Raw genomic sequence first — 25,431 nt, forward strand, 5'->3', positions numbered from 1 at the left:
ACTACAGTCCACAGCATCGCAAAGAGTTGGAGATGACTGAGCACACATGCACGCACGCACTACTTTTAATAATATTTCTGAATATTTTACCTTATAACAACTAATTTTATTTTATTGTCTAAACACATGAGTTATGGCTGCTTATGGCCAATTCAGAGATTAATGAAACATACAAAAATAAAGTACACACCTGCCTTTTGAACTGAGAGCACATTTAAGAGGATTGTAGCCTTAATTGCAAGAGTCAGAACTTCAGAATTTGAAGCAGCATGATCTGGTGGAGCAAATACAGGCTTAGGAGTCAAACTGATGGGCTTTGAATCCCACCTTGTTTATTTCCTAGTCATCTGTGTCTACCCAAATTATTTAACTCCTCCAAGCCTATTGCTTCATCTGGAAAGTAGAGGCAATATTCACTCTCAAAGGTTTCAATAATTCAATTAGATATACATGTGAAAGAGTGCCTGTCTCACACACAGACAGAAAATTTTTGTCTCTGCAACATTCTTTTCAACTCCCCACTCCTTCCCAATGGAAAAAAACTAGAATACTAACACTTCTCAGAATATTGGTCAAAGTTTTCAGTAAAAGAAAATTTCACGTGTAAAATGACTACCAAGAAAATAGTTTATAGGCAGTGAGGGGTTCAATCATCATCTTGATTATTAATCCTACCATAATAAATCTCCAAGTACAAAGTGCTCAGTTGCTTCAGTCGTGTCTGACTCTTTGCGACTGTGTGGACTCTGGCCCTCCAGGCTCCTCTGTCCATGGGATTCTCCAGGCAAGAATACTGGAGTGGGTTGCAATGCCCTTCATAAGTATTATAATGAAAACACCATTTGTATAAACATCAGAGACACAGGCCCCTGAAAATTTTCTCCATTAAGGATATTTGTACTCGGGTCACCAAAATGTTGTCTAGAGGAACCCATTACATTGTAAGAGGGTATTCTGCGTCGGAGTTTCCAGGACTTGAAGCCTAGGGAAGCCTTCAGGAAGGAAACCTTGTTTGGGAACAGAGGTTTGAGCCAGATTAATTTCAGGTTAATTCTAGATAGTCATCCCACACCATCTCCAGACGCTAAGTGGGATCTGAAGATGGAAAATAGATCGGGGCGGGTGATCTACGTAAGCACGAAGATGACGGGTAATCACCAAGGGAGATTCCTGTGTGGAAACAGGAAAGAACAAGCGGTAGAAATTGAGTACTTCCCTCGGAGGCCCCGCATTCTTCCCACTACCTCCAGGTTCCCATCACACTCATCAGAACTCCATGCCCACGAGGAGGATGAGCTTGGAAGAGGCAGGTCAAGGATCGCCCTCCCACCCTGCCCAAGGGGTCCCTCCCAGAGTAGCCTCCTGCGCGACTGCGACCGCGCGGCACCCGAAGGTCACGACGAAAAGCTCATCTCTGTACTTAAAATGCAGCAGGACCAACGACTCAGAGCGCAGGTTGTATATTCACAATGCAATCATTATCAGCCATTAATCCTGGGCCCTGTGCATCTGTTTAGGATTTGAGAACACTCTTCAGAAACCAGTCACGGTAAGGAGGGTGGGGGTGGGGGGCGCGTCAGAGGCTCTCGGGTGGAGGCATAGTTTTCTCAGTCCTGGGTGCGCGGGGACAAGCTTGGGGCTCTTCTAAATCGGCTCCCGTTCCAGCCAGATTTGCCTCTGTCAGCTCATCACTAAAGATAATGTTTAAGGTGAGGGGAGCACAGTTTTAAAGATACAGCACCCCAGGACCCCTTAGCGTACAGTGAAGCCGGCCAAGCTCACGCATCCCTCAGTTATCAGGGCACACAAGCTGGGCTTTGCAAAGGAAAAAAATCCTCCTACGCGACCGCGCGCGCCGTCCCCCTGTAGTCCGCCAGGCCACCACCCACTTCGCCACGCCACGCCACGCCCCTAGCCACGCCCTCCTCGCCATAGCCCCGCCCTCCCCAGCTCCGCCCCGCCCCGCCCCGCACGCTGGTCTTCCGTATCTTCCGCCCAGGCAGGCTTCTCGTCAACCTGCGCTGCGCCCTCCCGGCCTGGGGCGTCGCGGTACCCGCCTCCGCGCTGCGCACACACCTCCCCCACCCCCGCCGCACCTACTCCGGCGCTCGGGCGCGGGCGGGAGGCGGAGCGGAGGGGTCGGGGGCGGTGTCGCCTCAGCCCAGGAGCTGCAGGCAGCGGCGGCGGCGCCGGAGGTCCCCGAGATATGGCCGCCTCGGTGTTTTGCTGCCTGCGGTGCTGCAGAGATGGCGGGACGGGCCACATCCCTCTGAAGGAGATGCCGGCCGTGCAGCTGGACACGCAGCACATGGGTAAGGGCCCTCCCTTCCCCAGACCCAACGGCCCACCCCGGGTCGGGCGCGGCGGGTGGGGGGCAGCCGGGGGCGTCTCGAGGAGCCCCGCACGCGGCCGGGCCCCTGCGGGCTCCGGGCGTCGTCCCCTGCCCCTCGCCCTGCGACGCTGCCGAAGACCCGGGTCGGCGTCGCGGATCTCCTCCGCACTCTGGCCGACCGCACCTTGGCCTGGTGTGTTCAAGCAGCCCGGTCCGCTCCTGTCTTGGGGAGATACGGGCGTCTGGACCTTCCCGTTCCCACAGGAATCTCCTCTGGGGCGCCTCCTCCCGAGACTCGTCAGACGTCCCCGGCGAGGGGCGCGGGGGCGACTCGGTTCTCCTATCCCGCCGTCGAGCTTCAGTCAAATACGCACATGTTGAGAACACTTAGCTGTCCTCGCTCCTTCCTCTGCCCTGACAGCTTTCTATTCGCCCGTCAATTATCGGTTGTTTGCTGTCACCTCCTAAAGTCAAGACAAGGCAAGTTGCAAAAGCCTAAAGTCACAGCTTAGCTCAGGACATGTCATTTCAACAAAAACCTCCCCTGTGCGGCTCCTCCTGAGTCATGCTTAGAGGTGGTGTAATTTCACCTGGCTGGCTTCTTCCTAGCAGGTCAGGCTATTGCAGAAATAGCGTGTTGCTTCTTCCCATCTATGGTTTTTCCCTTCAATTTCAAATGAGCCTATAGCTTCTCCTCCTATAACATTCTCCTCCTCCCCTCTATAGCCTCTCGCCACCTTATTATTTCTTTTTTAGACTTGTCCCATGTAGTTCCATGCTCCTGGAGTGTGGTTCTAGGAGGTGACATTTCCCACTGTAATTATTTCAGAGTACTGTCTTTTTGCCGAATTATTCTCTTCTAAATATACATCTTCACTTTTAGTTTTTCCCATATCTCTCTTTGACTAAAGGACAGTGCACTGAAATAACAAAGGGAATTCTTAAATATTTGTAGCAAAACCCTCTCCGGCCCAGATTCTTTATACTCTGAAAATACTCTGCTCATGATATTTTTCTTTTTTTCACTTTCTATAGCATGTACTGAATAACAAATGTGATAATCGTTTACCACTTTGTATGTGGGTTTTTACTTTTCATTCTTAGATCCCCAAGTGTAATATAGAACCCCAGTACATAAATACGTATGTAGGTGTACGTATATCTCCTTGAATTATTTCTTATTCATCATCACTTATAGACAGAGGTCCAAATTCTGTGATTTCCCTCAGGAAATGTTTCCATTTCATGTATTCATTCACTCAACTGATATTTATTGAGTGACTGTCAGATGGCAGGCATTGTTTTATATGCTGCTGCTGCTGCTGCTAAGGTGCTTCAGTCATGTCCGACTCTGTGCGACCCCATAGACGGCAGCCCACCAGGCTCCCCCGTCCCTGGGATTCTCCAGGCAAGAACACTGGAGTGGGTTGCTGTTTCCTTCTCCAATGCATGAAAGTGAAAAGTGAAAGTGAAGTCACTCAGTCCTGTCCGACTCTTAGCGACCCCATGGACTGCAGCCTACCAGGCTCCTCCGTCCATGGGATTCTCCAGGCAAGAGTACCGGAGTGGGGTGCCATTGCCTTCTCCGGTTTTATATGCTGGGAACACAGTAAAGAAAAATCACACATAGTTTCTTTCGGGAGGTTATTATCAGCTTTAGTTCTTTCTGTCTCTACTGCCAAACTCCTGAATTACTACAATCTACTCTTTAAAGTATGACTTCCCTGGTGGCTCAGTTGGTAAAGAATCTGCCTACAATGCAGGAGACCCGGGTTCCATCCCTGGGTCGGGAAGATCCCTTGGAGAAGGAAATGGCAACCCACTCCAGTATTCTTGCCTGGAGAATCCCGTGGTTAGAGGAGCCTGGTGGGCGGCAGTTCATGGGGTCGGAAAGAGTCGGACACGACTGAACAAATTACTCTTTTAAGTATTTGTTTTCTCTGGTCTCTTCTCCACGGAGAGCTGGTCACTGGTACTTGTTCCACTATGTTCTCCTTTTTCCAAAGCTGCCCCGCATCTTTCAGTAGAGTAATATTATCCCCTGATTTTCTTCCTGCATGGAAACTTTTTCTTAACCTGTCTTCCAAAAACTTCAAATTCTTCAATCACAGAAAAAGCCTGATTTTAGAAAACAAATAAGAGGAGAGGCTTATCAAGTTAAGAATAGGTTTCAAGCATGAATTGATCTTAAGTTGAAATATGAGAAGCCCACTGAGTGAATATGCATGTATTTGGATATGTGAAAGGTTAACATGATTGCCTTTTTTTTTTTTTAAGTCTCTGCGTTTCATATGCGAATAAGTGTTGTCTCTTTCAAAGTTGTCATTTATATTGGTAATGCTACATCACCTAAAGTGATTTGAAATTCCTCTTGGGATTTTCTGTGATGTAGTTTTTATAAATATCTTCTTTTTTACCACAACCTCCATATTTAATTGTGATTTGGTTTTTTAGAAATATAGAACTTCCCTGGTGGCTTGGGTGATAAAGAATCTGCCTGCAGTGTGGGAGACCCGTGTTTGATCCCTGGGTCAGGAAGATCCCCTGGAGAAGGGAATGGCAGTCCACTCCAGTATTCTGGCCCCGAGAATCCTATGGACAGAGGAGCATTGTGGGGTACAGCCTGTGGGGTTACAAAGAGTTGGACACGACTGAGTGACTAATACTTTTTAGAAATGAATGTCTTCCAAGGTAGCTTCCTTGAAAGGGATGTTATTCATTTAGAAATGTCTAATGCTTTTTAAAAAATACTCTTTGGCTATGTTTGTATATTTTCTGACTGTACTCAAATTTTCCCTGACTCTCTAAACAATCTTGATAATAAAACTGTACAAATCACACAGATCCAAATATAGGATATCTTTGTACTTAAAAAAGAGAAATAGAATAGGCTTGAAATAATTCCCTAATGATTCACAAGCACTGTAGAATGTTCTCTGAATATATCCATCTTTATGTATAAAACATCTCAGTACCTAGCAGAATGCCTTGGAGATAAGAAATGATATTGAAGTAAGAACATAATAGCATATTCAGATTTGGTTGTTTGGGTTCAACTCAGAGTTACATGTAAGAACCATAGCGTATTGCTGGGTTTAAAAAATACCATGTATTTTCATAATTCTTGAAGTGTTTTTTCACTTAGGGTGCTTTCAGTTACAAGCAGTAAAACCTACAACTCAAAAATTGTTGAAAAATGAAGGAAATTCATTGGTTTGTGTAAATTTAAAAAGTAAAACGCAGCACTAGCTTCAGAAAAGACTCAGTGCTGCCAAGGACTGGACTCCTTTTATCTCTTTCCCCCATCAGCTGTTGCTTATTCGTGAAGGCTGGCGTCCATGACAACTTGCAGCCTCTCCCTGTACTATCGGCTTCCTCATGCAAATCCAGCAAAAGCAAGAAAATCTTTATCCCTTTTTTCTCTCTGCAAAAGACTTGAGACTATCTCTGATGATAGTGGCTTAGGTCACATAACCATTTTTCACTCAGTCACTGTGGCCAAGAAATGTGGAATGCACTGATTGACTTAACCCAGGTCAAAGCTGTACCCCTGAAGCCAGAGATTGAGTCAGCTTCCTTGGAACTGTTTTGATCTCCAGAGAGAAGTTCGTTGGGAAAGAGAAAACAGATGCTACATGTCCACGACAAGTACTTAGCAGAGCATATTCATTCATTTCCGTATCAGTTATTTGTCCAGCATCTGCTGGATGCCAAGCACTCCATGGTCTTTGCTATTAAGGAGGAGCTGGGCCCTGGTTGCTCACCAGCAACTGCTGGAGATCTGTGAGGCAGCTAGATGTAAATTATGTATAAAGACACTGTCCCAGAATTTGCAGTTTAGCATTTTGTAATTAGGAAAAAAAAGAGGATGCTAATGAATTTTTAATAATCATATAATAGGATTTTGTGGGCTTCCCCGATGGCTCAATGGGTAAAGAATCCAATTACAATGCAGGAAACCCAGGACAAGCAGGTTCAATCCCTGTGTCGGGAAGATCCCCTGGAGGTGGAAGTAGCCACCCATTCATTCCATTATTCTTGTCTAGAAAATTATATGGACAGAGGAATCTGATGGGCTGCAGTCCCTGGGACTGGGCACGCACTTAGTGCAATACAAAGGATCTTTGTTTTACCTTCTATAAGAGTGTCTTTAATCAGCCCATTTAGAATTGTGGTAAAGTCTTGAAAATGTGGTATTTCTCATGTGTATTTGTCCCAAATAAATTTTTGTTCAAGTATCAATTCAACAGTGAGTTGAGAGACCTGCCTCTCTGTTAGTACATTTGTTACTATTTTCTAGTTTTATTTTACCCACTCTGGAAAGAGGAGTTCCCTATAGTTCCCCTAGCCAGATCTGCTTGGTTTGTAAACTTATTAGCAGAAAAGTTATACTGATTACAGATCTTGGGAGTCTGTCACGGGATAGTTATGGGATATTTCTTACAGATAAGCATTTTGTTAAATTTCTTCATGTTCTCTGATATGCTTTCCTAAATCAGTGTTTGGAAAAGAATTGGTATTGGAGTCACATGATCAAGAGATTGTTTTTCTCACTCTCATCTATCAAATGTTATTTGAACTAAACTAAGATTTTCCATGAGAATAAAACGCATTTAATGATGTTGAAACCTTGTTTACATCTTTTCAATGTGATTAACAGCAGCTATTTTACAGATATTTTTAAGATCCTAAAATTGGGCATTTTTCCATGTCAGCTATTTCGAAAACATAGATGTATGTTTCTTTCCATGGTTCATTACTCTTCAGTTCTTAATTGACCAATGCACTTGCATAAGACCTTGTACATACATTCATTCAGCTTTTACCAGGTTGTTTTGTTTGGATTGAACTGAAAATTGTACTAATTTCCCAGCTTCTTTTAAGTGTTTCTGTTTTTTTTTAAATCAAGAGATTTATGCAGTCATCAAATTGATTCACTGGCTAAAATGGAAGAAAGTCTACTTCAGGGAGTTCCCTGGTGGCCTAGTGGTTAGGACTGTGGGCTTTCACTGAGGTGGACCCAGGGTTCAGGGAACTGAGATCCTACAAGCCGCACAGCACAGCCAAAAACAAAAATAAAGTCTATTTCTACCTTAAAAGTGTTTAAAATATTCAGTATGTATATAAAAAAAATTCAGTATAATTCAAAATTACTGTTTATTTGAAACTAATTAAAATTTATAGCCACAAATTAATATTAAATATAAATGTTCTCCCAGAAGAAAGTGAATTAAATATTTTAAATAATTTATCATTATTTCATATTTCAAAGTATATATAGCCTTCCTATTTTTTGGAGACTAAGAGTTAAAAGTGAAATAGAAATTAACCTTGAGGGACTTCCTTAGTAGTCCAGTGGTTAGGAGCCCACCCTGCAACGCAGGGGACACAGGTTCCATCCCTGGTCAGGGAACTAAGATCCCACATGCCATGGAGCAACTAAGCCCGTGGGCTGCAACTAGAGAGTCTGTGGGCTGCAGTGAAACATCCCACATGATGCAATGAAGATCTGTTGCGCCACAGCCAAGACTCAACACAGCCAAATAAGTAAACAGTAAATCAATAAATATCTTTTAAAACTTAACCTTGATTGTTGGGTAAGAGAATACAAAACTTTACACAGTGTCTGTATTTTTTGTTTAGGAACTGACGTTGTCATTGTAAAAAATGGAAGACGAATATGTGGAACGGGAGGTTGTTTAGCCAGTGCACCTTTACATCAAAACAAAAGCTACTTCGAATTCAAAATCCAATCCACAGGTTGGTATAATGGTACTTGACTGTTAATACTCTGAATGTGAGGAGGAATCTTCAATATATGGAAAAGATTAATGAGATAATTAAAAAAAAAAACAACTCTTACTTAAAGACCATTTTCACTCACATCTTCTTGTGAGATCCTGGTTTCATTAGTTAATTTAGTTATATTAAGTTCAGTTTTCTCATCTATAAAATGGATTACAGGAGCCGCCCTTCCTGCTTTCATGCATACAGCTCCTAACTGTATGCATGAAAGTGTTTTAACAGCAGTATGTACTGGTTCCATTTAACACACAAGCATTATTACTAATATGGTTAATTAGCAGGAGCTAGACGAACCATTTCATTTGGTCAAGTGTGTAAGGTGTAGACTCTTGCTGTTTTATCTTAGGATAAAATTAATCTTATGATCCTAAGTTTTTCTCTTAACTCTTGTTAAGATTCCCTGATTCAGTGTCTTCTGAAGCAATTGGCAGATTTAGAATTTTGGTAGAAGTCTAAAGTCTCTTTAAAATTTTTTGAATATGTACACCTGAAACTAACACAATACTGTAAATCAACTATGCTTCAATTAAAATTAAAAAATTTTAATTATAAAGTTTCTTGACTTGTATGGCAGTTCTACATGAGTATTATAATAGTTATTATTAGTTAACTTGTGGCAGTTTTGAGTGTGGGGAAATTTTTTCAAGGCTTTATTAGAAAGAAACCTGTAGTAAAATGTGGCATGAGTAATACAGGTTCAGAACAGGGAAACTAGAGTGGAGTAAATTAATTCTGCTCTTACGTGAAAGACATAAAATATCCCTCTGGGACTTGTTTTTTTAAATTGTTGTAAATACTAATTTTTCTTAAGTGTGTAAAATAAATATAAATCTGTCCTCCATTCCATTCTTTTGTAAGTTAACTCACTGGCTGCAAAATATCTCTGGTTACCGTAATTTTCTCAAGTATAACATACCTTTTCTCAAGAGAAGTGAATATTTCCTTGAGCCTTAAATGCACTACAGATTTCTTTGTGGATTTTCTGTAAAGGATTCTGTCCTCAAAGATATTTCTAGAATAGTGTGTTGTTGGAGTTTGAGGCTTTGATCCCTCAAGGAAAGCTACAGGCAGCGTGCCACAGGGTGTCACCGTGCACAGTTCCTCAGGAGGAAGAGGACGCTGTAACCCTGTCTAGAGCTGTTGTCACGTGAAATTAGTATCATCCCCTGCTGGCACTCTTGTCTCACCTTGGAGGATAAATTATATAATCAAATTATTTAGGAGGCCAAGACAGTGAAGTCCAGACATGCAGCTTTCTGATGGCCTCACTCAATCCAGGAAAATTGATTGACAACATGGTCTTCAAGCATTCTTTAGAATTTCCCCTGATTTTGATAAAAACTGAGAAGGAAACAGTTTGAGATATAATCAGGAGCTCTACATATTCTGTTAGACTGAAAAGAAGAGAGCTGGTCTCTTTAAAAGTCAACTTAGACCAAACGGTTTTAAACTCATGGATTTAAGGTATTGGATAAGAAAATGATTTTACATTTTATCATTAATTTTCTCCTCTCCATAGTACTGACCAGGTCATACATTATTGGTCACGTATTACAGATGCAAAAACTAAAGAATTAATTTCCTGCTTCTCAGAGGTGGTGCTTGAAATAGAAGCCGAGGCTATTTAAATTCAATGTGTGGCTTTTTAGTAATATTTTGGGGGAATAATAATAATAATAATGACAATAGCTAGCATCTTTTTAAAAAATATTTCCTCTGTGCTATACTTATCCATTAAAAAAAAAATACAGTGTTCAGTTATTTTACTTAGATGATCTTGCTCTATCTTCTGATAACTTTAAGAGGCAAGTACTGTTAGACTCCATAGTTCACAGGTGAGGAAACAGAGAGAGCTTGTGTAACTTGCCCAAGATGACATAGCACAAGCAGGATTTAAACCAGGCGGTACAACTCCAGGGCCCACTCTTATCTCCCAGGCTGTACTACATCTGCAGAGATGTAGTACATCATTTGCAAACTACTTTAAAAAATTTTTTTGTTAAGATTAACAAAAAATAATTTAGTGATAATATGCCACTTTCTTTATAAACAATTGACACTCTCTTTTAAAACAAAAACTTTCTTATTTGTATTCTTCAGATTTGGGGAGCATTTAAATTATTATATTTTTCAGGAATCTGGGGTATTGGTGTTGCAACTCAGAAAGTTAACTTGAATCAGATCCCCCTTGGCCGAGATGTACACAGTCTGGTGATGAGAAATGATGGAGCCCTATACCACAACAACGAGGAGAAAAACAGGCTGCCAGCAAACAGTCTTCCACAGGAGGGAGACGTGGTGGTGAGTTTCCTCGTGGACTTGTTTTCCACCGTGAAGTATTCAACCTGAACTGCTTTTAGTATTTCGAGTTTTGCCTGGGAGTTTGTGGTCCAAATTCCAGAGCACGGGGATTGGATCTCATGAGGTAGTTCATTTTCCAAAGAGAGCCCTTGATGTCGATGCTGCTGTCTTACGTAACTGCCTTCTTTCTAGAGCTGCAGTGGCCAGGAAAATCACCACCAACCCTTATTTCCATTTAGGAGAGTTTATGACTGGTTGGCTGCCAGTCAACATCTCCTGCCACTCTCACATAAAAGAAACCTTGGCCCACAATTTTAAAAGAACGCTGACCCTTACGTTAGAAAAGATTAGGTATTTTTGCAGCTGGAGATCTCTTAGAGAAGACATTTATTACTTAATTTGTTAGGAACTTCTGTTAAAGAATTACCGCATTTTTATCAGGAGTGTTGGTCCTTGTTAAACTTAACCTGGTTAAACTTCCTTCACTTTCAGAACTCTTTCAAGAACTGGCTCAAAATCCTAAGGCTTGATTGTGGAAAAGTTTTTTTTTGTAAAGCAGGGGATAGAAGTAGTTACATAGTATGAAGGCTTCTCGGTTTTTATTCCCAACTCGATATATTCAAGTCTTTGCCAAAGCCATCCTATTGAAAATGTAATACAGAGATCCCTTTCTGTCTTTTTCAGATACTTCTTCTCACAGTGTTTTCCAAGAACCTTATACATTGAATTCAGGCCATTAGCTGTTGAGAACTGAGTTCTTGGGTCTCCTTTAGCAAGAGTGTCCTTATACACAGAGCCTTGGGTTCCTTACTATTGTACCAAGTTGAAAGGAATCTAAAGAATGAGAGTTTCTAATACTTAGATAACAGACAAGGTAAATCCAGGTTACTGAATTAAAGAAGTATACACTATTTGGAAGAAGGTGAAAAATAATGAGGAAATGAAAGCTTTTGACTATGGTCTGATCTTTCTTCTCTTCAGTTAAAAAAAAAATTTGTGAAGAACAGTTTTTAAATAGGTAAATTATAAAGTGGTTTCTCTCCCCCCCAAATTAACTAAAGAAAACAAGGAAACCAAAGACATAAACCATTTTTAAAATCTGCTTTTCCTCGTTCTTCCTTTTAAATAGTTGGTTCTGTGTATATAGATCATTGCCAGATGTCCGTAATGTGGAACACCCTATTCAAGGGGTTATTTCATGAAAGAGAATCTTGAAGTCAAGTTGATGCTGTCAGCCTGCTTATACTAAAAAATGAAATTCAAACATAAAGGATAATCTGGGTAACTCCCCGGTGGTTAGGACTCTGTGCTTCCGCTGCAGAGGCCCCGGGTTCCATCCTTGGTCAGGGAACTGAGATCCCATGTACCGCATGGTGAGACCAAAAAAAGAAGAAAGGATAATCAGTAACAAAAGTTTTTCTTTGTTGATGTACTGACTTGTACTGTGTGTTATTCTTTCTTTCCTATCTCGTTCCTTAAGATGATTGGTACTTCATATCGACAGACTTAAGAATGTCATTTTTAGTCTGTCAGCGTTATTAAATTAGACTTTGAGTTTTTATGCCCATTCTGATAAAAGGAGGGTTCAAAAAGATGAAAGATGAGCAGAATCCTGAAAAGTAAAGCAGTATCCCACGCTAATGGCTGTATCTTCCTAGTTCAAACACTTGCAAACAAATTTCACCAAATTGCTGACAATAGCATAGGAAAGCTGGAATGAATTATGACAGTAAAAACATTCTCATATGAGAGTAGAATTTCAGTCATAAACCATTCTCTGAGGAAAAATCAAGAAAAATAAGCTTTCAACATCCAACCAAATGATGATGTTTCTGTAATAACCACACAGGATCAGCAGGGCCTACTGCAGCACCAAGGAGGCACACCTGAGACAGCTTATGCTTAGTTTTACCTTTTGTATATAGTTTTGAAAAGTACAGATTACATTTTAAAATTGCAGTTTTCAGTTTAATTTCAGAGAAGGTGAAATAGGTGGTACTATTATTATCATTTTACAGACCAGAAGTTAAGTAATTGCTTATTCAGAGTGACCCCAGGATTACAGTCTAATTTCAGAGTCTGTTCACCAAACCTGGAAATATTGATAAATCCTTAGAACACATCGGGTTTTTGGTATCATTATGAGAGAATCAAACCTAACATCTAGAACAGATAAAAGGGCAGATTAAAGGAATTCCCTGGCAGTCCCGTGGTTAGAACTCTGTGCTTCCACTGCAAGGGGCACTGGTTCAGCCCTGGTCAGAGAACTAAGATCCCGCGGTGTGGTTTCTCACATCCTTCCTAACGTCTTTCTTTGGTATTGTCTAGTTGCTTTCGTCTAGTCGCTCAGTCGTGTCCAACTCTTTGCGACCCCATGGACTATAGCCCGCCAGGTTCCTCTGTCCATGGGATTTTCCAGGCAAGAAGATAGGAGCAGGTTGCGATCTTCTTCTCCAGGGAATCTTTGATACTGGGTATTGGGTATTGTCCCCTGGAGAAGGGAAAGGCTACCCACTCCAGTGTTCTGGCCTGGAGAATTCCATGGACTGTATAGTCCATTTGGGGTCACAAAGGGTCGCACACGGCAGAGCTTCACTCAGTCACTCGCTCGTGGCGTATTGACGCTGGAGGGTGGGGTTGAGAACTTGCAATAGGTTATGCTGCCACCAGGTGGGGAAGGTGCCCAGATGATAACCTGTTAGTCTGAGCTGCTGGATTTCCAGTAAAGAGGGTTACATGCTGCTTTTTATGTAATCAGGTTTTTACAATGAAAACACGTTTCTTCACTAAAAATCGAATCCTGGTGATCACTTTATTATTTAAAGTATTTAAAGTATTATTTAAGGTATTTAAAGTATTTAAAGTATTATTTACGTATTTATATTTAAATACATACACTGAAATAAAGCAAAAGCAGTTTTGTTTATCTTTCTCAGTGTTTAGTCTAACCCTGGCTTTGCTAAGATTTGAGGAGAATCTTTTATAGTACTTAACCTGTTGACTTATCTGGGCCTTTGCTGTCTTAACTGGAAAGTGAAGGATTTAAGACTAGATCATCTGTAAGGTCTTTTTCTATCTAAAAGCTTTTAGGTTCATATAATTTATCCACAGTCAGAAATCCTTCAAGTGGTTGCTTCTTAATCTATGATGATTTCTCCATTGAAAGGTCTCTGCTGTCATTCTTGAAAGGAAAGCTCTCTGTCTTCAGCTAGTAAATACTGTACAGAGTTTTAAAGAGTTTTAAAAGTGTAAAAGTCTTACAAGCTTTGAATTGCGTGGCAATTAAGAATAAGTTTTCCAAAGCCATACTGCGTCAGTTTAAATTCCAGCTCTGCCACTTCCTAACTGTGCAACCTTAAATAAGTTATTTAACCTCTCCTATGCTTTAGCTCGGAGAAGGCAATGGCACCCCACTCCAGTACTCTTGCCTGGAAAATCCCATAGACGGAGGAGCCTGGTAGGCTGCAGTCCATGGGGTCGTGAAGAGTCGGACACGACTGAGCAACTTCACTTTCACTTTTCACTTTCATGCATTGGAGAAGGAAATGGCAACCCACTCCAGTGTTCTTGCCTGGAGAATCCCAAGGACGGGGGAGCCTGGTGGGCTGCCGTCTATGGGGTTGCACAGAGTTGGATATGACTGAAGCAACTTAGCAACATGCTTTAGCTGCCTCATCTGTAAAGTGGAGATAATAAAAATACCTAGGATTAAATGAGTAAATATGAAGTGTCTAGGGTTTGGTACATAATACAGGTTGTTTTCCAGAATGTCAATAATAATAATTGTAATTTTGTACCATTAATAATATACAAAGTAATATATTTTTATTTTGCTGTCTTTTTAAAGTCTTTTGAGCTGTTGTTTTTCTGTTTTCCACTTGATACTAATTATCAGTTATATGCAGTTGTAAATACCCACCTTACCTTAGTAATACATTTCACGTATTTGAAACCAAGGTAAAGAGATAGAGAAATACATTATTTCTTTTTGAAAATAAATTGTATAAAGACAGTTCATCACAACTGAAAACAATGATGGGTAATAATTCCTAATGGTGAAAACTTCACTGTTTCCCCCCTTTGTTATCAAATTCTACATAAAGCAGTGTTTTCTATATGAGTTTAAAAGGTCTCTGTGTTTACAGTATATAGTACTTATATCATCTTAATATTCAAAATATAAAACCCAGATTATCTGAATAAAATACTAGGATTTAGTTTGACCCCTCGAATGTGGACTCATGGGATTTTACTTTCCCCTCCCCCCACATAATCACCACTACTTTTTTTTTCTAGCTCAATTCAAATAGATTTCTACCAGATTGTAAACCCTTAATAAAATCTGTTATGGAAAAAAAAATCTGTTGTGATCTTTTGCTTAGTTTTTTGTTTCCATGCTCCCCAGTTAGTGCTTTCTGACTGTTCAGGTTTTTATGCAACATATGTATTTTCCCTCTTTTTAATATTTACTTTGCTTCCTAGGGTATTACATATGACCATGTAGAATTAAATGTATATTTGAATGGAAAAAACATGCATTGTCCAGCATCAGGTATACGAGGGACAGTGTATCCAGTTGTTTATGGTAAGTGAAAATATTTCTAAACATTATTAAATGTATGTTAACTTTTGCTTGGCATTTAACTTTGTAACTATCATTCAGAAAGCTGGACAAATTAATAAGGACCTTTGTATATGGAGTATACTCAGTAGGTTATCACAATCCCTCTTTGCAGGACTAAGGAAAGTTTTTATTTCCTTTGTATTAAAAAAATAAACTTGCTAAATACAATGATTATTCTTAAATATGCAATAGCCATATTCTCTTTTAGATCATATAGTCTTATATTCCAGAAAGTTTCAAAAACTTTACAGAATTTTCAAAAAGGTATTCCTGCCAGTTGTTAGAAAGGGTTAGATAAACAGAAAATGTAATTGTAAAGAATATTTTGAAAGTAGAGATGGGAATTCCATGTAGATTGAACATTGGTTACCTTTACAAAATCGCCTAAATGTTAAAACTCGTCTACTTTCAAAAGAAGTAAAAAATGAAGAAGAAAGTGATAAAGGCACTATACTTAGGGACGTTTCCTATAAAAAGAGACACCTTATTTTTTAGGGATACATATAAAATATTTCAGAATAAAATGGTATAATGTCTGGCATTTGCCTCAAAACAATATAAGGAGGGGAGGTGAAGAACAGAGGACTGACTGTAGGGAGGAGATGAAACCTGTCTGGCTATTAGCTGACAATTGTTTGAAGTTAAGTAATGGATACATGAGGGTTCATTATTCTATTCTGGTTACTTCCACATGTTTGGAATTTTCTGTAATAAAAGTAACTGAGTACAGAGTCATCTCTAAGTAACCCTGTTCTTGGAGGTGTACTTGTACAGAAACTATACTTACACATACATGGCTCAGTTCAGTTCAGTCGCTCAATCGTGTCCGACTCTTTGCGACCCCATGAATCGCAGCACGCCAGGCCTCCCTGTCCATCCCCAACTCCCGGAGTTCACTCAGACTCACGTCCATCAAGTCAGTGATGCCATCCAGCCATCTCATCCTCTGTGGTCCCCTTCTCCTCCTGTCCCCAATCCCTCCCAGCATCAGAGTCTTTTCCAGTGAGTCAACTCTTCGCATCAGGTGGCCAAAGTACTGGAGTTTCAGCTTTAGCATCATTCCTTCCAAAGAAATCGCAGGGCTGATCTCCTTCAGAATGGACTGGTTGGATCTCCTTGCAGACCAAGGGACTCTCAAGAGTCTTCATTACTCCATTACTTAACTTCAAACAATTGTCAGCTAATAGCCAGACAGGTTTCATCTCCTCCCTACAGTCAGTCCTGTTCTTCACCTCCCCTCCTTATATTGTTTTGAGGCAAATGCCAGACATTATACCATTTTATTCTAAAATATTTTATATGTATCCCTAAAAAATAAGGTGTGTCTCTATAGGAAACGTACATAAGTACAGTGCCTTTATCACTCTCTTCTTCATTTTTCATGTTATCAACTTTAAATCAACAAGTGTATGATTTTTCTGCCTGTGGTATTAGTGGATTGCAAACCATTTTCTCATTTAAATTACTTTAAATAATTAAGGATTTGAGCCATAACAAAAACTAATTGTAACTTTTTTATAGTAACTTACCAGAAAAGTAACAGACTTTGTTCAGAGTGGCAGAAAAGTATACAGTAGCAAATATAAATATTTAATAATTTGATAAAACAACCAAAGCCTGTGCTTTAAAGTTTTCCTTTATCTTCTTTTTTCCTAAATACTACTTTTCAGTCCTTCTACCTTCTTTATCTTTGCATATCTTTGCATGAAAGGTGAATTTTTAAACTTGGTATGTTAGTTTGCTTGCAATAATTGATAACCCTAAAAGTAATGTCTTTATTTACTTAAATAAATGGAAATGTAGCTTAATATTTGAAACAGTTTAGTCTGAGAAATAAATATCAGTAAAATTTTAGACTGAGTTACACAAATGAAGATAGCAAACGAGATTTTTATTCTAAATTGTTTCTTTGATTTGGCATTATTTTTAATGCAGTGAAGTTTATGTAGTAATATATTTTATAAATTGAAATTGATAGCCAGATACTTTCAAAGATAAAAATAAAATTCAAATTCCCTTGAGTGAGTGAGTGAAGTCGCTCAGTCGTGTCCAACTCTTTGCGACCCCATGGACTGTAGCCTACCAGGGTCCTCCGTCCATGGGATTTTCCAGGCAATAGTACTGGAGTGGGTTGCCATTTCTTTCTCCAGGGGATCTTCCTGACCCAGGGATCGAACCTGGGTCTCCTGCGTTGCAGACAGACGCTTTACCCTCTGAGCCATCAGAGAAGTCCCAAATTCCCTTACCCTTTGCCTTCTATCCTATACCGAATCCTAATTCTTTCCAGTTGTTCATACTGTCAGTCCTTATATTCAACCTGTGGAGAGACAAAACTGAGTAACAGTGAAGAAAAGTTTGTTCATAGTTAGGACTTCCAGCTTCATCTAAGTTCTCTGTGTTTTTTACATCTCTGCACCTTCTAGACTTTCATTGTTCTTGAATTCCCTTTTCATTTTCTATAGATCCATCTTCCACTTTATAGAGAAACAGTCCATCATGGTGAACTCCAGCTTCCCTCCCCCACCTCTTAAAGGTTTTCTCTTCCCATCTTGTCTCCTTCCCATACCATTTTAGAGGAAGTGGTGCCTTTCATGTTTAAAAAACTCAGTCTAGATTTCAAACTTCCCAATTCTGGGACTTTATTGTCAGTTATTTTGTCTGTATCTCATGTCATCAACCTCGTTCTTCAATGCCTGTAAACATTCTAAATCATCCTCATTCCAAAATACCGTCCTTTAAACTTGTACCCCTCACCAGGCCTGGGTTTACCCTTCTCTATATGCCTGCATTTCCTATAAAATAGCTTTTGTCTCTGTTTATATTGTATCGTCAACTACTGTGGCTGCCTTACACCACTTCACTGAAACCACCTCTGTTAAAAATTACTAGTGATTTCATGAATGTCACATCTAGTGCTTAACTTTTTTCCTGCATTGATAATGAAATATAAATTATTTAGTAATGTGCATTAAACATATATACGCAACTTAACAAGTAGCTATAAAGTGAAACCCACATCATCACTATAGTCAAGATAATGAACGTATTCGTCACCCCTAAGTTTCCTCCTGCCCCCTTGCCATGCATTCAGCTCCCCTCTCCCCACCCCATCCCCTTGTAGTCACTGTCTGCTTTCTGTCACTGCAGATTATCTTATGTTTTTAGAGTATTGTATAAATCATACAATTTGTATTTTTTTAATCTGGCTTCTTTTACTCAGTGTAATTAAGACTCATCCATGTTGTAACATGTACCAAGAATTCATTGATTTTTATTACCAAGTAGTTAGTTCATTGTGTGGATACATCACAATTGATTTTTTCCTTCACCTATTGTTGGATATTTAGGTTGTTTCTAGTTTTTGGCCATTACAAATAAAGCTGCTGTGAATATTCATGTATAAGCCTTTGTGGAGATATATGCACTCTTGGATAAGTACTGCTTAAAAAAAAAAAAGGAAAACAAAAAAACATATAGAAGCTGAATAAGGCCTGCAGGCTAATTAACAGTATTGTATCAGTGTTAGTTTCCTGGTTTGGACATTGTACTGTAGTTGTGTGAGATGTTACCACTGGGGGAAGCTGGACGAAGGTTACCCAGGAATTTTTGTATTGTTTTTGCTACTCTTTGTGAATCTATCCTTTTTTAATAAAATATTTTTTAAGAAGTAAATTATCTTAATGTATAAAATTGAGAAAATACAGGTAGGTAAGTAAGGAAAAACTCAAATTACCTATATTTATATCATCTAGAAGTAATCATCGGAGAAGGCACTGGCACCCCACTCCAGTACTCTTGCCTGGAAAATCCCATGGATAGAGGAGCCTGGAAGGCTGCAGTCCATGGGGTTGCGAAGAGTCGGACACGACTGAAGCGACTTCACTTTCACTTTTCACTTTCATGCATTGGAGAAGGAAATGGCAACCCACTCCAGTGTTCTTGCCTGGAGAATCCCAGGGACGGGGGAGCCTGATTGGCTGCCGTCTGTGGGGGTCGCAGGAGAAGGCACTGGCACCCCACTCCAGTACTCTTGCCTGGAAAATCCCATGGATGGAGGAGCCTGGAAGGCTGCAGTCCATGGGGTTGCTAAGAGTTGGGCACGACAGAGCGACTTCACTTTCACTTTTCACTTTCATGCATTGGAGAAAGAAATGGCAACCCACTCCAGTATTCTTGCCTGGAGAATCCCAGGGCCGGGGGAGCCTGGTGGGCTGCCGTCTTTGGGGTCGCACAGAGTCGGACGCGACTGAATCGACTTAGCAGCAGCAGCATGGGGGTCACACAGAGTTGGACACGACTGAAGCGACTTAGCAGTAGCAGCAGCAGAAATAATCATCATAATATTTTGATGTATTTCCGTTCAGTGTTCTTGACAGATTTTATTCTTCACTGTGGCTGTTTTTAACCAGTAGGATCATGTTTTGTAACCTGGATAGCAGATGTGTTTCTTCTTCTTGCGTGTTAATTTTAGGCATTATGGAAACAGTTAATAAGTATTACTCATTCAACTTTAGGTGTTTGCTTCTGATCTGTTGTCTCTCTTTTTCTGTCTCCAGTTGATGACAGTGCAATTTTGGATTGCCAGTTCAGTGAATTTTATCACACTCCTCCACCTGGGTTTGAAAAGATATTATTTGAACAGCAGATCTTCTGAATGTATTTGTTTTTGAAACTTGTATTTCTGCACTGTTAAAAGTGTTTATCATTTAATAAAGCTTTACCTGACATATAAATGAAAATATATTCTTAAAAATATGCTTGTTAATATTGTCTAAGGAACCAGTGTATACACTATACCACCCTGAAGTTGTGATTTAAAATACTTAGGTTTTGTGATATGAAATCAGCATTTGGGGTGGTTTATTTAACTCTTATTTAAATAAGTATAACTGTGGGTTTAATTAACAGTATTAGGTGGAAATATGTATATAGATATTTAAAAGGGAGTCTTTCTTAGTGTAAAATATTTGTATTGATAGAGACAGAGTTGGGTGGGTTTTTTGGTCATTCTGATGTTCAGACCTCATTAACTGTTTTAAGTCTGCAGTCCAATAATTTTGTGTCTCAGTGTCTTTTTTATATAGAGTATAACAAAGTGACAAATTTATATTTATATTATTGGCAACTTCAGTTTTGGCAATTTATTTACTGTAAAATGTACCATTTAAAAAATGTTAATTGCTTGTTTTGTTTGTATGCCGTTGTTATTAATTTCCTTTGTGAAAGGAGATAAATGTGGTAGTAATTATTGGAGCATTTTGTTGAAGACCATCATGCTGTGTTACTTCAATACCTGCGTAAGTGGTGGTTGACTGCTGACCGTGTACACAGCAGACATTTAGAATAGTATGATGCCTTCAATTTAAATGGAAATGAGGTTATTCTTTTAAGGATTTTAATTTAAATGTGCATTTTTCTGTAAGGAATAATAAAATAATAGTAATTAAGGTCTATTCAGTACTATATTAAATACATGTTCTTCCTGTTTTGTTTAATTATACTGTAAATTCACTTTGGCCTTGATTATTCAGAAGTTCAGAAATAAGTGAATCCTCTCCATGACCCTGACTGAGCCTTTGCTTAGTTTTCAGGAAGAATTGCTATCCTTCAAATAATACCCTACAAAGCTGAACAAATCACTGTCCATATCTTTGGGATAGTCTCCTTTCCAGATAGGCCAGGCCAAGGATGCATGCATTTCACTCATTTATCACATGGGGAGCAGTATGTCGTACCAGAAAAACATGGCTTAAAAATCAAAGGAGATCTGAATTGTAGTTTTGCCACTGGATCCCATTAGCTCTTCAGGCAGTTTCCTCAGTTTCTCTGGATGCAGATTCCCCATTTATAAAAGGGATAGTCAGACCATATTGGTAAGATTCTGTAACTGGTTAAAATTACACATGCAAAACACCCTCATCATCATCTGCACGTAATGAAGCAGCGTCCTTGTTGACTGCGCTCAGTGGTTTTCATAGTGGGGCCCTTAGACCAGCAGCATCAGCCTTACCTGACAACTTGTTAGACGTGGACACTCAGGCCCCACCCCAAACCCATGGAATCGGAAACTGCTGGGAACGCACGCAGGAATCTGTTGGAACAAGCCCTTGAGGTGATTCTGATCCACGCTAAAGATTGAGAACCACTGCTCAGGAGAGAATTCTTCGAGAACGATTGCCTACTATAAATTTTCTAAGGATTTAAGGCTATTGTTGACACATAGACAAGAGAGTACTGCACAATATTTATTGTTTATTTGATAGATAAAAGTAGAACAATTGTTTTTAAAACATAGATATATTTGAGTAACATATTTACATAAATCCCAGATTTAACTCTGTAAATACACAGAATTGAACTAACTTTATGTATTTTTGCCTTTCTGACCTTGTAATTTTAATTAGTAAAGAACATGGTTATTTCAGAAAGAGATTTAATATAACTACTGCTTGCGTTCTTTATAATGTTAACTACCTCTAAATTATTTTTTTAAGAGCTAACCTTTTTTTTTAATGATCGTGTTCTTTTCTCAAGACTATCTTTGCTACCTCTAATCACACTGAATAGATAACAGTACTAAAATCAGTATATGAATTACATCCATGACAACAGTTTGATGAAGTCTAGATGTGCTTTTAACCTCTAGCTATCTAATTTCTCGTAGGAAAATTACCTATAACCTCAGTCTTACCTTGAGAAAAACATCAGATTCCTAAAGGGGCATCCTACAAAATATTTGAGCAGTAGTCTGCACTATCATGGTCATCAAAAACAAGGGAAAAAAACAAGTCAATGTAATGTGCACAACAGGAACAGAAAAGGATATTAAGTAAAAACTAAGGAAATCTAAATACATCATGGACTTTAGTTAATAATGTATCACTATGTTTATTGTAATAGATGAACCATAAAAATGTAAGATGTTATTAATGGGGGAAATTGGAAGAGGGGACATATGGGAACTCTGTACTATTGTCTCAATCTTTCTGTGAATCTAAACTGTTCCAAAAAATAAAGTGTATTTAAAAACCTACATTCAGCTAGAAGAAAATTAAAGGCTTTCTTGAAGACAATAGGACATTAGTATGGTATATACTTATAGCACAAGTATTCGGTGATAGCTAAATATAGATATAGATGGGACATAAAACATCCTTGTATTTTAACACACAAAAAAAACCTGCATTTGTTCCTGGCTGAAGAAACTGTCCATTGTCTTGATTCTGTTTTTCACAGAAATCCACTTGTTCACACTGATGTAGCTTTTTATACTCACATTGCAAATTAGTGATTTATTATCCATGTTATTTTTTCAGTGATTTAAACATTGCAAGGGACTTGTAATGGCATATATGTGAAACAATGAACATCTCATAAATAATAAGTTTACATTATTAAAAACCAGAAGAAGATACTGGCTTTTAACTGCTGTCAGCTCACTGGTTAAGATTATTTGAATATATTTTCCACTTGGATTACAAGCTATTATCATTTAAGAATGATACAAAATATAATTTAAGGCTTTTAAAAATCATTAACAAAATCAGAAACATGTATGATAGTGTTGCTCACATCTTTATTTTTTCTTTTAACTGCATATTTACTTAACGTAAGTCTAGGTATGGACCAGCAAAAGCATAGCTGAAAATGCAAGTGAAATCTTAGACTATTCTTGATAAGCTACATTAAATCAATAATTTCTTTTGATGATGTAAAAACACTAGATACTGTGAGAAGAAAATTTATAGTCAAAACTGTGGGAACTTTCCTGTACATAGTACTCATAGTGAAAGTGAAAGTCGCTCAGTCATGTCCCACTCTTTGCAACCCCTGGAGAATCTCATGGATGGAGGAGCCTGGTGGGCTGCGGTCCAGGGCGTCGCGAAGAGTCGGACTCGACTGAAGTGACGCAGCAGCAGCAGCAGCAGACTATACAGTCCATGGAATTTTCCAGGCCAGAATACTGGAGTGGGTAGCCTTTCCCTTCTCCAGGGGATCTTCCCAACCCAGGGATCAAACCCAGGTCTCCCGCATTGCAGGCAGATTCTTTACCAGCTGAGCCATAAGGGAGGCATAGTACTCATAAGTGGAATGTAATTACCACATATTAATTTGCAATATTTATGCAATCTGATAGAGAAATACTTTGGAGCTAAATGGGCTGTTCTCATGAATGAGTGGAAATATAATAGAATCAATCAATTATCATCCAATAGGATATGAATAGGAGAAGGCAATGGCACCCCACTCCAGTACTCTTGCCTGGAAAATCCCATGGACGGAGGAGCCTGGTAGGCTGCAGTCCATGGGGTTGCTAAGAGTCGGACACGACTGAGCAACTTCACTTTCACTTTTCAGTTTCATGCATTGGAGAAGGAAATGGCAACCCACTCCAGTGTTCTTGCCTGGAGAATCCCAGGGACGGGGGAGCCTGATGGGCTGCTGTCTATGGGGTCGCACAGAGTCGGACATGACTGAAGCGACTTAGCAGCCAGCAGCAGCAGGATATGAATATCCTTCAACTTGTTCTTTTAAAAAAACCAGGACCAAATTATTGAAATAATCAATATAAACAGCAATGTTAGATACAATTAGCAATATAAATGAATCACATACCATCCAAGATTTCTATAGAAATTTGAAGGAAAAACTGTCCCAGTATTGGCTGAAATGCATAATCTGTAAGTCCATAGGAATCATTACAATGTAGTCATTCAAATTGAATCATTTATGTGTTGTGTTTCATAAATACTCAAAGGCAATATTCTGTGCCCTCAAGGAACTCTGCTAATTGTAATTCATTCATAAGTATGGCTCTACAATACCCAAGATATACTAGTAAAATTTTTCCCATAGAGCCATACTTATGAATGAATCATTTCTTGTATCATATTTATGAATGAATTACAGTTGTATGTATAATATGATCCACAGTCCAGTAGGTGGGACCTCGCTCTTGCACTGCTGGGGCCTGGGGTTCAATCCTGTCAAGGAACAAAAATACATTACTCAAGTGTGGCATGGCCAAAAAACAAAACCCCAAAGGCTTATGCATAGGAAAAAATATATACTATACACCAAAATGGGAATAAGATTACAGGGAACTAAGTCTTTCACTGCAAATTTATCTGACAATTTTTTTTTTTTTACAATTAACATTATTTGGGGAAAAAAATAATTTTAAATAAGAGAAGAGAAAAGTGACTCTGGAGGAAGCTCTGCACTAGAGAACAGGGGATTTTACATTCACACTGAAAAAAATCTAAAAGGCTACAGTAAAATCACAACTCAAGTACAGGATATAATGTGTTTCGTGACAATTCATCTTAAAAGATGCAGAAAGTTTAGTTGATGCCATGCCTGGCACCACTATAGACCAGGTCCCCAGGCCCATGGAAATAAGTGAGCGGGGAGCCACACGCGGAGTAGACCAGTTCCAGCAGACACTGCACTTGAAATCAAGGACAGGGAGAAGCCAGTGAAGGCCACCGGACTGCTGAGCAGCTGCTTAATTAATCCATGCATCCATGAATGAATGGTCATTGAGGATGTTGGAAATGCTGGAAGACTCTAATCCACTGAGCTATTGAAACCAAAATGACTTGTGCAATACTAGTCATTTGAAGGAGACTAGAAATAAAGCCCCCCAAAATCTACAGAGTCACATCTGTGACTCTCACACATGTATTTCAGCAGACAATCATAGATGTGTTTCAGATATCTGATGGTTCATCTCTTTAATTATGGGTAGATTTGTTTTCTATTGTCCTGCAGGCAGAGTTATTAGAAGGTAGAAGGAAGCAGATTTCCATTTAAGATGGAAAAGAACTTGCCTATTTAGGTGACTATTGAAACTGCTGCCTTGCAAAGAAATGAACTTCTTGTCCCTGAAATTGTTTTAACTGGTGTTTTTAAAATGTAAGTTTTGTCCTTATTCAGGTATGGTGAGCAGGGGACTACTGCCAGTGAAAAAAGATAGTTTGTTACGGTTCCGAAGAGGAGAGGGCACGCCATGCCACACAGGGACCCACAGGTAGGCAGAAGGAGCATGGGGAGGTGTGGGCATCAGCCCATGTGGTTCCCATGGGCAAGGCAGGGTAAGCACACTCAGGATTGTGTGCTGTGTGTGCTCAGTCGCTCAGTCGTGTCCAACTCTGTGTGACTCTCCAGGCTCCTCTGTCCATGGGATTCTCCAGGCAAGAGTACTGGAGTGGGTTGCCAATTACCTTCTCCAGAGAATCTTCCTGACCCAGGATCGAACCTGCATCTCCTGTGTCTCTTGCATTGCAGGTGGATTCTTTACCCACTGAGCCATCGGGGATTGGCTAGTGTGAAGAATTTCAGCAGGCTCTAGGGTATAGGGGCTGTC

The 25,431-nt window shown here is 39.6% G+C and overlaps 1 protein-coding gene across 2 annotated transcripts; it reads left to right on the top strand.

Annotated features, from left to right (window-relative positions):
• Window positions 1-40: 40 nt before the first annotated feature.
• SPRYD7 (SPRY domain containing 7) lies at window positions 41-25,431 on the top strand. 2 transcript variants are annotated; one of them, XM_025262973.2, is made up of 6 exons: window positions 41-2,312; window positions 7,976-8,092; window positions 10,272-10,438; window positions 14,921-15,023; window positions 25,002-25,095; window positions 25,353-25,431. In XM_025262973.2, exons 1-6 carry the CDS (start codon window positions 2,207-2,209, stop codon window positions 25,414-25,416), a joined length of 651 nt encoding a protein of 216 aa, XP_025118758.1. In that variant the 5' UTR covers window positions 41-2,206; the 3' UTR covers window positions 25,417-25,431. The 2 variants fall into 2 exon arrangements, with proteins under 2 accessions (XP_025118758.1, XP_006063623.1); XM_006063561.3 differs by lacking the exons at window positions 25,002-25,095; window positions 25,353-25,431 and adding an exon at window positions 19,619-22,095 and having other exon boundaries at window positions 1,585-2,312.

This window comes from Bubalus bubalis, chromosome 13 (genome assembly GCF_019923935.1).
Source record: "Bubalus bubalis isolate 160015118507 breed Murrah chromosome 13, NDDB_SH_1, whole genome shotgun sequence".
Lineage (NCBI taxonomy): Eukaryota > Metazoa > Chordata > Mammalia > Artiodactyla > Bovidae > Bubalus > Bubalus bubalis.